At 44.9% G+C, this 12,865-nt stretch overlaps 1 protein-coding gene across 1 annotated transcript in view; it reads right to left on the reverse strand.

Annotated features, from left to right (window-relative positions):
• Positions 1-12,865, reverse strand: part of CXADR (coxsackie virus and adenovirus receptor) — a 50,943-nt gene that overhangs the window by 17,401 nt on the left and 20,677 nt on the right. Inside the window, exon 3 of the mRNA XM_018574844.1 lies at positions 901-1,070. Coding sequence (XP_018430346.1) covers positions 901-1,070 — 170 coding nt within the window. The remainder of the gene's footprint in view (positions 1-900; positions 1,071-12,865) is intronic.

A 12,865-nucleotide genomic window follows, 5' to 3' on the forward strand; every position in this document is an offset into this window, starting at 1 on the left:
TATGTGTATGGGCAGGGGGGGAGTGTATTAGCTCCATTCACACCTGTATCTTCAGGTGCAATTAGGGATTCCTGCTTCAGGAACTTGCGTTTTCCTGCAGCAGGAATGCATAATCTGGCATTCACAAGCGGCAGCTGTCACCCATTGAAGTTAATGATCAGGTGACAGCAGCTGCATGTAAACGCCTGCACATCGCATGTAATGGTATGTAATAGGATTACATTTGGCTAGGAATCAATCACTCTCCCTGGATGCATCAATTGTCACCGCATGTAATCACATACATACATCACATACCATTACATGCGATGTGCTGGCGTTTACATGCAGCAGTTGTCACCCGATTAACTTCAATGGGTAACAGCGGCCGCTTGTAAACGCCAGATTAGGGATTCCTGATGCAGGAACCCCTAATTACACCTAAACCTACAGATATGAATGGAGCTGTATTGTGTGTGTATTGGGGTCCATAGTACCATACCGGATATAGTTACATTTTATTTTAAAGTATGAAATTTGGCAAGTGGCCCCCATGGGAGAAAAAGAAATTGTTGAGTGGCCCCCGAGTGAAATTTGTGTTTGAGTTTGAGACCCCTGCTCTATAGCATTCCTCTTCACTCCTCCGGCAACTGCATCAAAGCTTACGAAAGTGAGGGGGGGGGGGAAAAAGGGGTGGACAGAAAGGAGCTGGACCAGCACAGAGTAATTAGACAGACCCAGAAGAGGAGAGGGCTATGACATGCAAGGAGGGAGGCGGCTGTGCTAAGAAAATTGACTCTTCCTGAAGTATTTAAATTGAAAGTTAACAAAAAATGATAGAAAGGAAAAAATGAGCAAAATATGGTACCACATGCACATTGATATTAATCAGAGTCAGATTAGATTTTATATTGTGCATACCATCTGGTCAGCTTGTTGAGAATCAGCTGCCACTAAAAACCATTCAATATCCAGCGTTCCAATGTCCTCTGGTGCTATAGTGTACTTGCAATCCAGAATTATTTTGCCACCATGGATACCTTCAAAGGACTTCTTGTTCAATGCAACCAGTTCCAGAGCATTCAAAGAAGCTGAAAAGAAAAGAAAAAAAAAGAGAAAAAACATGTAAGCTTATTCCTCTGCATATAGACAGACAGGTTGATCAGAAACACTTTAGATGTTAAAGTTGTATTAGGCTAGGTTCACACCTGGGCGACTCCTGACCACGCGGCAATCGTGCACAAAACCGTGCGGGCATGGAGTCGCCCACCGCAGCCGATTACACTGTGGATGCCATTATTTTCCAATGGCACCCCAGTCACGCCGGGCGTATCGACGAGCGGCGCAAAAAAAAGGCACTTGTACCTTTTTTTTTTAACCAAATTGCCAAGGAGATGTCACCCTATTGAAATCAATGAGGCTGTTCGGCAAATCGCATGTCCCGCGTGTTCCTGAGGTGTGAACCTAGCCTTAAACTATCAAACTTTTTCAATAATAAATGCAAAATCAAACAAATATACATTGTTCCGCAAAGTATTTTTCCCCCCATAGACACACATGTATCCGAACAGCTCCAACTCCCTCAGCTCAGCTTTACTGAGCTCCCTGTCCAGTATAAGATCATAAGGGACAGAGCAGTCTCCAGCAGCTGTCCATCTGCTCTCTTGGAGAAGGAAGGAGGAGCGGGGAGGAGGGGAATGGCATGGCTTGCCTTGCTGTCTCTGGGTGTTTGCTAGTATGCTGTGTGTATCTCCACACACACAAGGTTGGCTCCAGAGGACCCTGCAAGGGAAGGGAGCCACCCTAATACAGGATATCAGGGCCAGTGCTCAGGAGACAAGGCGGATTGTGCAGGAAACAAACGTTTAAATCATCAAGCAGCAGCATCCATTGTAAGTGATTTTACCAGCATTTGAAATCACATAAAACCTTTTGACTTTAATATCACTTCAAGTAGGCCAAACATAAAAACATTAAAAGATTGACAACCATTAACGTTCCTGGCGGTAAACCCATGTGGCTCGGGGTTAATTTTCCGTGTCAAAAGCGGTAACCCCGAGCTACACTCGGGCGTCTTCCGGGTTCCTTCCCTGCGAGCGCCAGCATTGCAGGGGGGCGGAACCGGCGAGAAATTCAAAAGTAAAAAATAGACAAAAAAAGAAAAGAAAAAAAAATGTATGAGATAATCATACCGCCAGGGAGGTTAAAGCATCTAAAACCAAGAAAGAAAAAAAATTACCATTTTGCAGCTCACTAGTGCTTAGATGTGATGGCTGCATTCTTTAAGATTTTAAGCCCGCCCACAATTTATTTTTGCCTTGTGATCTGGCTAATAACACACTTCCTTTCCTAGGGTGACAACCTCGTACGGCATCTATGGAGGAGCAGCTTTGTCACTTTAGAAGGGATCTACGGATCAGACCTCCCCCTCATTCATTATATAGGTTTTGTAAACCACCTGAGATAGCTGGGAACAATGCAACTGTTAAGGTGCCCATACACCTTACGATTATCGGACTAAACCTTTTAGTCCGATGATCGAACCGCCGTACGATTTTCATACGGCTGCCCCATGCTGCCCCGATTATCGCAAGGTTCAATCAGCGGTAGTTTTAAAAAAAAAAACATCTGACCGACTTGCGGTAATTGACCGTAATTATTTTCGTTTGCGCATGCGCAGTGTTAATCATACGACTTTTGACGGACGGAAACGCCACCAACGATGCGAACATCGTACGATCGACCAAAGTTTTCAAACATGCTTGACCGTCAAAAGTCGTACGATTGTACAGTACTATCGGTCGGGCACTCTATTCACACGTTACGATTGTCGTACGAAAAGTCGATCGCATACGATTATCGTAAGGTGTATGAGCACCTTTACGAGCGCAGCAGAGATGGAGCACAGTTCACACCATTTCTGGCAGGATCAACAGGTGTTTCTTGTGCTTTAACAGATATAAACTAAAAACACTTTCAAATGTATATTTAACAGACCAGAAGCGAGCAAATAAGGGACATTCCCTCTTGTGGTTTACATACACTTCAACCTGGGCAAAGGCGTGCGTTACACTTGGTGTGTTTACACAGCTCTGCACACCTTTCACACACTGGACTCACACCCTGCTAGGGTAATCGCCAAAAATAATACATCTTAAAAGATTTATGTGGAGAGAACACAATATGATCCAGGGAAAACCAAGGGCAGCCAAATACATTGCATACGCACGTTTCATTCTGTATTTGTTTCTCTTTTTTTTTTTACCAGCAAATGTTTATTATTTTCCCTTTATACAAAATGTAACAAATTCCCCCTTTTCAGCCAGGGCTTCTGTATATGCCATATACACCCTGGCACTCGCGCTCACACTTCTTGTCAGATAAAATCAAATGTTAACATTGCCTGCTCAGCAAGTCAAAACCCATTTATAGGATAACTGCACTTCTAGTAAAGATCCGTTCAGCTGTCAAACTAAATGGAATTGTGTACCGTACATGAAGAGATCAGTGTGCTCCCTCCACAGTGGCCTGCAGGTTGTCTTTGTTTACATCCCGATGTGCTGCAGAAAGTCTGTGCACAGACCAATGGGTGGGCTCCACAACAGCAGAGATAAGAAAGAAAGCTAAAAATGGTAATAAAGGGACCATTCACACAGCATCCAGATTACGACCAGACTGCATCCAGTTTATGACCAGACCGTTTCCGCACCCAAAATGTATCCCAAATTATCCCTATACTATTTCTGGCCTCTGTTCCCACCAGCTCAGTCCGTTCCAGACCAGAAAAATACTGCTTGTCCTATTTTGCCTGGTCTGGAACGCATCACAAAGCACCTGCAAGACCATTTTAAGTAGGGTTGCACAGATACCAAGTACAGTACTCGGTACAAGTACATGTACCGATACTTTTGAGCTCCAAGAATAGAATAGAGAAACATTCAAAAATTAGGAGGCAGCTGTCATTTGTAAGGAGCACACGGAGCTCCTGGGATTTGTACATCTGTTTTAATGTACGATATTTTTATAAATATAAATAAAGGGATGCACAGATACCAGTTTTGCGAGTACTGGTACTTGCCGAGTACTTACAAGTACGAGTACTGATACATTTTTGTTTATTGTCATGTGACAGTTTTTCTAAAACAATATCGACTAATGATTTCAGGACAGTGGTGGAGTGCCAGAGCCCGGTCCCAGCTACAACCGCTGCAACCCTGGTAGTTCTCATGAAAATGCCAAGTATCTGCGCATCCCTAATTTTAAGCTAAAAGAAATAAATACATTTCCAATCGTGGCAAAACCGCAGCAAAATCGCAATGCACTATGTTTCAGATCTGGTCCGGAAAATGGTGCCTAGCCTAACCCAGCCTAAAACTCCATCCTCCAATCATATGTCTGAGTCGGTTTATCATCTACTATATGCACTACTTAAATGTGTGTATTAGTGAGCAGAAAGGAGATGGAATGTTATCAATAAGTAAATCAGCTGAGGTTTTTTTTTGTCCGTCACTGACCACATTTTAAAGCACAACTCCAGGGGTTAAAACTGGCACTGCAATGGTTAACGACTGGTTTATGCCTCGGAGGGGACAGGAAAAAGCTGATTTACCTGATCCCCGTTCCCAGGCTGACAGACCAGTCCCTACAGCCTCTTCTCCCCTGCCCCCCAGCATTCTAAGGGCCCCTGACACCATCAAGTACATTGCAGTTTCCATAGCCTTGCATTGTATGCGAGGACACCGGGGGACAGTCCGAAACCAGAGTGGATGGGGGGGGAGGGGGGTGTCAATGGATCAGGTAAGCAAAAGAGCATTTTCCTGTCCCATAGCCATAAACAAGCAGTTAAACTTTTCTTTTCCCTGGATTTGGGCTTTAAAGAAAGTTTTAACACTTGCAGTGAGGGACACAGGAAGTACTCAACATTCAGTATAGCGCAATGGTTTAAGACCCTGAATTCCAAGAACAGGATTTTACCACGAGTACAAAAATCCTGTTTTCTTCACAATCTGCTGCATTTTGGGCTATACTGTGCAGGGGTGTGGACATTTTTGAAAAAACTGCTTGTCCAAGGGCTAAAGCGGGGGTCAAATCTACTTGTCCTTCATGACAATCTACTTGTCCCAATACAAAAAAATATTTTGCTTTCAGTACTCACTATCGCTTTCAGTATCGGTGCTTCCGTTGGCATGGAGAAGGCTTCCTGGGCAATGAGATACTACCCGGCTTCCTGACTGCCAGGGAAGCCGACTCCATGTTGTTTGGCCGGCTTGATTGTGAATGGTTTCCGGGCCAATCAGCATCGAGCCAGCTTGCTAGCCAATCAGGAAACCTGGCGGAGAGTAATGACCCGATTGGCTGGGAGGACGGCTCGATGCTGATTGACAGCCAATCAGCATTGAGCTGGCTTCTCGGCCAATCAGGAAACTGGGAGGCGGGTCATTAGTCACTGCCCTGCTTCGTGATTGCACAGGAAGCTGGCTCCATGTTCCCCTACGGCACGGCCGGTCGGAGGAAATCTTCCTCTGACCAGAAGTTCCAGTATTGGGGATGGTATGCGAGTATTTGGGCGAGTACAAGTACTAGCCCCAAATACTCTATCTGTGCATCCCTAATCAGAACTGTATTTGACTGTGCTAAATAGCGCTTCTCATTGGTCAGCGTGGTCACCTGACCAATTAGTGCTTGCAATTTGCGAGCAAAATTCAAAATGCAGAGGGCAGGACTGCGCTGGGCAGTACGGGGTAAGGACACCTGTACTGGCGGAGGGTAAGTACTGTTCGCAGAAAGTTAAGTATAGCTGGCAGGGGGGGGTGGGAGAGACCAGGCCAGATTTGATCAGGTAATTCCATTTTCCCATATTACCTTGGAAAGTGAACCCTTTAATGCACATTGTGCGTGTGTGAGGGTTCTGCTGCATGGCCACCACAATATGGCACACAGTGAAATGGCGGCAGGACTAAACACACACACACAATGCGTGCAGATGGCATACAAGATGGCCTGTAATCTCATGAGATCTCGGGGAAAAAGCATTTTCCTCCCCTGAGATGATGTGCATGGTCACATGTGGCAGAATTCCAGGAAGTAAAAGGTAACTATTGATCTGCTCTTAGAAAAAATGGCCGCTGTGAGAAGAATGGAAGGGAAAAAAAAAAAGGGTATGCAAATAAAAAAGCCGGCAATTATCTAGAAGTATCAGTTTGTAGATTCTCATTGCTAAACATTTCTAGCGGTGTATTTATTGTTATTTCAAAGATATGGGTAAAGGTCCTCTAAGGCCCACTGGAAGTCGCTGCTGGTCAATAGTAAAAGGTCTACTCATTTCAGGATTCCTTGCAGCTATGAAACCAGGTGGACAAAGTTTTGGATGACATAGTGCACTGCACAGCCCATGAAATTGCCCAGTTTCTATTCCTGGACATGGCCACTGTTCCAGCCGATGTTTTTGGCTTTCTGCTAAAGTATTGTATTTTTCGCTCCATAAGACACACCTAGGTTTATAGCCTGGTATGAGTGGGAGGGTAGGGGATGCTGGTACTACATGTATTGTTCAGAGGCAGTGAAACAACTTTGTTTACCGCCTCCACAATGCCGCTGCCCGTGTTGTCTGTGTCTTAACTTCTGCATACTGAGACTCCTCCCTTTCCCTGTCATGTGGCATGACAAAGGTGAGGAGGCGGTCAGACACAGAAGTTAGACAGCAGCAACAGGGGCACACACACATCACCATGCAGGAGCCGCTGGACGCGTGTGGTGTGTGACAGCTGAGGCGGCAGGGCTGCTGGCGCAGGAGATTGTCGAGACCTGGGGGGAATATTCGCTCCATAAGACGCACATTGCCCGACCTTTTGGGGGGAAAAAAAGTGCGTCTTATGGAGCGAAAAATACGGTATATAAACTACAAATGTTATCAATACTTGTGACTTGCACTTTGATTTGTGGGGTTTAATTCGCTACCAAAGCTTCAGAGTTCCACTCAGAGATTTTACATTATCAAGATTTATGTTAAGATAAGAGGAAAAAAAAACAGGTTTTTTTTCTTACAGCTCCGAAAGAGCATGCAGTGCCATGAGAGCCAAGTACTGAAAAAAGCTATAAAGACATTTATGGGTTCCTCCACAGAACGGAGCTACACGCACCAGTAATTGGAGCACTGTGGCACTCAACTTAATTAGGAAAGGAATACTTTATCACTGAATCACTTGTGCTTAAGCAGTGTCTGTCTAATAGTTAACAAGCTTAAAAAGCAAAAAGCAGAACTCTAAAGCTAGTACGTTCCAACTTTGTCACACTACCTTTGTCTTTAAAGTCACAAATTTAAAAAGTTCAAAGTCAGCCAACGCTGGCAAACTAAACAAGGAGTTACCTTCAGTGTGAAAATGATAAAAGTAAAAAGATAGTCGCCTGAAATTATATGCGAATGTAAATGTTGGGCTTGGTTCCGTCCCCTCGCATACCCAGCCTAATTAGTCACTGGGGCTGTCTGTCACTTTAAGACAAAGTGCATTTATCCTTTTTGCCCCTTTGTGCTGACTTCATCACACCCACCCTCCCCCTCCACTCCGGTGCAACTTAGCCTCAAAGGCTTCTATAGGGTTGTGTACTGAGGGCAGAGATGAAGGGAGATGCCCCCATGGAAGTCTAAGGTGCCATAGCGTGCAGGCTTTGCCAGCATGCGCCCGCGGTCACAGGAATGAGGCCAGTATGCGCCCGCGGTCACAGGAATGAGGCCAGTATGCGCCCGCGGTCACAGGAATGAGGCCAGTATGCGCCCGCGGTCACAGGAATGAGGCCAGTATGCGCCCGCGGTCACAGGAATGAGGCCAGTATGCGCCCGCGGTCACAGGAATGAGGCCAGTATGCGCACGCGGTCACAGGAATGAGGCCAGTATGTGGCCACCGTCTCAGGAATGAGGCTATTATGCACACGTGGAGGGTGGCTTTGGTTCGATCAGGGCAAAAAAAGGATGCATGACCCGTATGTGCCCCGTCGCATCACCGTACACAACAAGCCAATTTTTGTTGCATTAAGGAAGGTTGAATATGCTATTTATGCAACTCAAGCTCTCCATATTTACAAATGGTTTTCAAAGCTGTCCTCCGCTTATGCATATATTTTTTTTAAATATTGCAAGTTCTCTGATGAGCAATGAATGTCTGGTGTACTGCAGACAATGTATGGTGGTCACCACTGAAGTTGCTCCAACAACGCTCCTCCGAGGGCAGCTCCGACAACGCCTGGGGCAATTCTACTATTTCTGCAGCTGTGCTGCTCTTCACAGCCATGACCCAAGTGTCCTGATAGTCCTCCCCCATTTGCTGCAGAGACTGGGGATGAATGGGAGGATTGGCGCTGTGACTGCACATAAATTAAATGAATGATTTGGCCTTTTCAAATCAAATACAAGCTCAGCCTGACAACATAACCTAGGAGGTGCCACTTGCTGTTTAGGATACGTAACCATGCCTTCTACTTTCAGCCTGAAGATCAATGAGAGCCGGGAGGAGACGTGCTGTGTTTGCTCTCTCCTCCCCCCATTGTATTCTCATGAATAGGGCTGGACAAATCCCAGGAGCCAGGTAGCCAATGTTCCTTACACATTACAGCTGGAGCCTAACGTAAACAAAAGGGTATGCAAATAAAAAAGCCGGCAATTATCTAGAAGTATCAGTTTGTAGATTCTCATTGCTAAACATTTCTAGCGGTGTATTTATTGTTACATAGTTACATAGTATTTGAGGTTGAATAAAGACATTAGTCCATCAAGTCCAACCTAACTTGTTATTTCAAAGATATGGGTAAAGGTCCTCTAAGGCCCACTGGAAGAAGTCGCTGCTGGTTAATAGTAAAAGGTCTACTCATTTCAGGATTCCTTGCAGCTATGAAACCAGGTGGACAAAGTTTTGGATGACATAGTGCACTGCACAGCCCATGAAATTGCCCAGTTTCTATTCCTGGACATGGCCACTGTTCCAGCCGATGTTTTTGGCTTTCTGCTAAAGTATTGTATTTTTCGCTCCATAAGACACACCTAGGTTTATAGCCTGGTATGAGTGGGAGGGTAGGGGATGCTGGTACTACATGTATTGTTCAGAGGCAGTGAAACAACTTTGTTTACCGCCTCCACAATGCCGCTGCCCGTGTTGTCTGTGTCTAACTTCTGCATACTGAGACTCCTCCCTTTCCCTGTCATGTGGCATGACAAAGGTGAGGAGCCGGTCAGACACAGAAGTTAGACAGCAGCAACAGGGGCACACACACATCACATCACCCTGCAGGAGCCGCTGGACGCGTGTGGTGTGTGACAGCTGAGGCGGCAGGGCTGCTGGCGCAGGAGATTGTCGAGACCTGGGGGAATATTCGCCATAAGACGCACATTGCCCGACCTTTTGGGAGGAAAAAAGTGCGTCTTATGGAGCCTATCCGTCAGTTGAATGATTGCATGTCTGTTTTTCCACTTTGAGATGCACGTTCTATGTTACAGTGACAAATGAAAGTGCTCCAACAAACAGAAAACATGCAAGCTAATGGAGTATATTTTCTTTACATACTTTTGTTCAGCAGAGGGGATCAGTGCTGTCTTGTGGTTAACCCAAGGCCCATACTCGGTGCTGCACTACTATACAGGAAGTCTTCATATATAATGCACAATTAGAGCTGCAGCATTATACACAGAAGCAAGGTTTTTAAAACTTTAGAGACCCTGTCGCCAAGTTAGAAGTTGCAGGTACAAGCACACACACAAAAAATCAGGTATTTTAAAATGCTTATTTGGAGCATTTTCCATTTTTAGAAACAATGTTTTTATTGACTTGCAATGTGCCTCTGAATTTGCTATCAAATAGGACTACCTTCAAAGTGCCTATTCCATAGCACAGCCTTTCCATCTCCGAGCACTTCATAGCCCTCTCCTGAGAGGGTCTAGTTCCAATATCTACTGGCCCAGGTCCTCCTCCGATCCGTATATAACCATTTATGAAGCTGCCGGGGAAATAGTAAAGCGGAACGCTATAGGGCGTCACTTGAGACAGCTCCGGGTCTGTTGGGCCTACTGACTAATCCAAGATGGCGGCACCCAGCAGCAGTCTCATGGCTTTTACAGGTCACCAACATGCATAAAGTACATTAAAAAGTACATATAATCTTATGGGAAGATCGTTGTTAAAATGAATGCACGCTTTAAACCACACAACAGGCCACAGTACGTTGGCACTGGCAAAGTGTTCAGTAGTTTTTCAGCCTGTAAGAGGAAAGGCAGCATTCGGAGCCAGAGTCTACTACCGGGAACATCTTTATAATGAACATGGTAAAGCTGGCCATACACAGCATCGAACTGGACCAATACCTGCTGACATAGCCCGGAATTCAAGCCATGGGTGGCCCTGCAAGCACCATCAACAAAAGTTGATATAAGTCTATTGAGATGGGTGGAAAATTCTCAACCACATATTGCCTGCATCATATCGGATGTGATCACTGTGGGGTATTTAGATATGCAGACCGATACAGCACCCAGTGACCAGCATGGGAGATTCCTCCATCCACTGTGTTTTTGAATGACTTTTCAGGACACTTGTTCCAGTGGCAAGTCACTTCGGATTGATTTCACCTCACTTCCTATTGTATCTCCAGGGCAGGAAGTGCAGGGAACGTTTCCCAACATGGCAGCAAAAATAACCCGTTAGGGGTATTAACTCTTCCCTACTTTACCCAGATATCCAAAGCTAAAATAAAAAATGATAAACAAAACAAAAAAAAAAAATGGCTATGCATACAAAGAGTTACATTTGGTCTCCCAAAATATTGCAGATCGACTTCTGTAATTGTCGCTTGTGTATACAGGCGCCGTGATGACTGCTTGAACTGCCTGGGAGTCATGTTTAGCCGGGATCTAGGTTCCCTAGCAACAAGTGGAGTGATGACCTCGCTCTACGGGGACTGCTAACAAAACAAGTCCTCCTGCACACTACAACACCGCGCCCGCCCGTGTGCTACAATCTGCTTCCAGACACTGGATACGCTGCTGCGAGGACAACACGCCACTAATCCGCACACTCGGCTGCCCTTGTAGATCAGATTATAAACACAATGAGGAACAAAACATTTTTTTTATGAATATAGAAATAATAAAAAAATAAAAAAAACACAACAACAACACATTCTAATAGCCATCTCCTCCCAAGCAAAAGGCTTTGAAATAAAACTATTACATTAAAGCAGCCTTTTCCTTTGCCAATGTTTACATGAGCTGCTGCCAAATGTGAACAATTTAACTTGTAATTACAGCGAAATGAAACCCATCAATACCTAACTCTACTCATCTACCTCAGTACCTTTCCCTGCTTTTTCCAAAATTGGGATATCTGATCATCTCGGGGGTGCCTAAAAGAGTCATTTCACTTTTTCACAAATTACCTGCACAAATCTGCCCCGTCTCCCCACCCTCGCTGGTTATACCTTTGCCTGGAACCCCAATCCCCACCTTTGAGCAGCAGGTGTAGGTCTGCAGATCGTAAACCCCACTGCAGCCCTGCACGGAGCATCTAGAACAACGTTCGTAAAATGCTCACCTGACCATGCTGACCAATGACCAGCGCTTGGCACCATGCCGCGGCTGCCATGGAGGGAAGGTTTGGGGTGGCCTTGCAGTTCCAGGCAAAAGGTATGACTAGCAGGGGTGGGGAGAGGGGGCAGATTTATGTGGGCAAAATCATTTTCTCAAATTTTGTGAGAAAGTGGAATTACCCTTTAACTCCCCACATGCACACGGTTCAAGGAGCATGTACACAGAGCTGGGCATGCTTAGCTCAATGTACATTCTAAAGCATCTTGTGAGCAGGATGGTAAGAAGCCTTTATTGTAGAAGAGATAGAGTCTCTTCTGTTCAGTAATACAAATCCTTCTGGCTTGAAAGATTTTTCATTCAGTGCAAAATTCTACTTTAACTCACTAGTGCATAGTCAGTCCAGTTAAATCTCAACTGGGTGCTGCCATCTTGCCTCTTGCAAATTGGTATAAAGGATGTGAAGCCAGGCTGTCAATCACAGTGCACATGTCAAAGACATCCCAGCTCTTCATTGTAAGCATGTATTACTGCTGTATGCATAGATCAGTGCGATTTAAAATGGAGCGGAGGGCAAAGCTACTGACTTGACGAAAAGATAGAAACGTAGCAGAACTCCAGCCTTCTAATCTCTAATGTAAACACAAAGAAGGAGTTCCAGATGAAGAACATGGTGAGCTGAGCTGAACGACTTCAGTGCTTCTGCAGCAACTTTGAGAATGAATTGCTCCATCGTACCTGGTGCTGCATAGGCCAATAAGGTTTAAATCTAATTTACTGCTAGCAAACAGTGCGCAAAGTTCATAGCTTCCTGGCCACAAGTTTACTTTGAGGATTTAAACTGAATGAGGTCCCAGCTTCCCTCTAGCTGATGAGCTACACTCCTAATTCTGGAGGTCAATGTTTCAGGACATGTTTTATGATCTTTTTCTTGCACCGAGCTGCAATTGTTACTGTAAAGGTTGATAAAAAGTGCTTGAACCTTTTTCTGGAACGGTAGGAATGTTTCTCAGACATAACATGGCCCTCTTGAAAATGTATTCATCTCTATTATGGCCTGCTTTTTTATATGAGCCTGAAATGTAGATGTGGATGCACCTGGCAGTATAAATCCCACACTCCCCAGTGCCAGTATATCATTTCATCCTAAATTGTGGTCTGATTATACCAGCTATGTAAACCTACAGATCACTACTGTAAGATTTGGCTAGCTGCCTAGGTTGTCCCAGTTCCTCCACATTTTCAGGCCTGTATGCCTACAATTATTTAACCATTGTCGTGACAACAGAGCTACCATGAGATATTAGCAATAGTATAATGGG

The sequence above is a fragment of the Nanorana parkeri genome, unplaced genomic scaffold, assembly GCF_000935625.1.
Source record: "Nanorana parkeri isolate BGI_ZX_2015 unplaced genomic scaffold, ASM93562v1 scaffold3276, whole genome shotgun sequence".
Taxonomy (NCBI): domain Eukaryota; kingdom Metazoa; phylum Chordata; class Amphibia; order Anura; family Dicroglossidae; genus Nanorana; species Nanorana parkeri.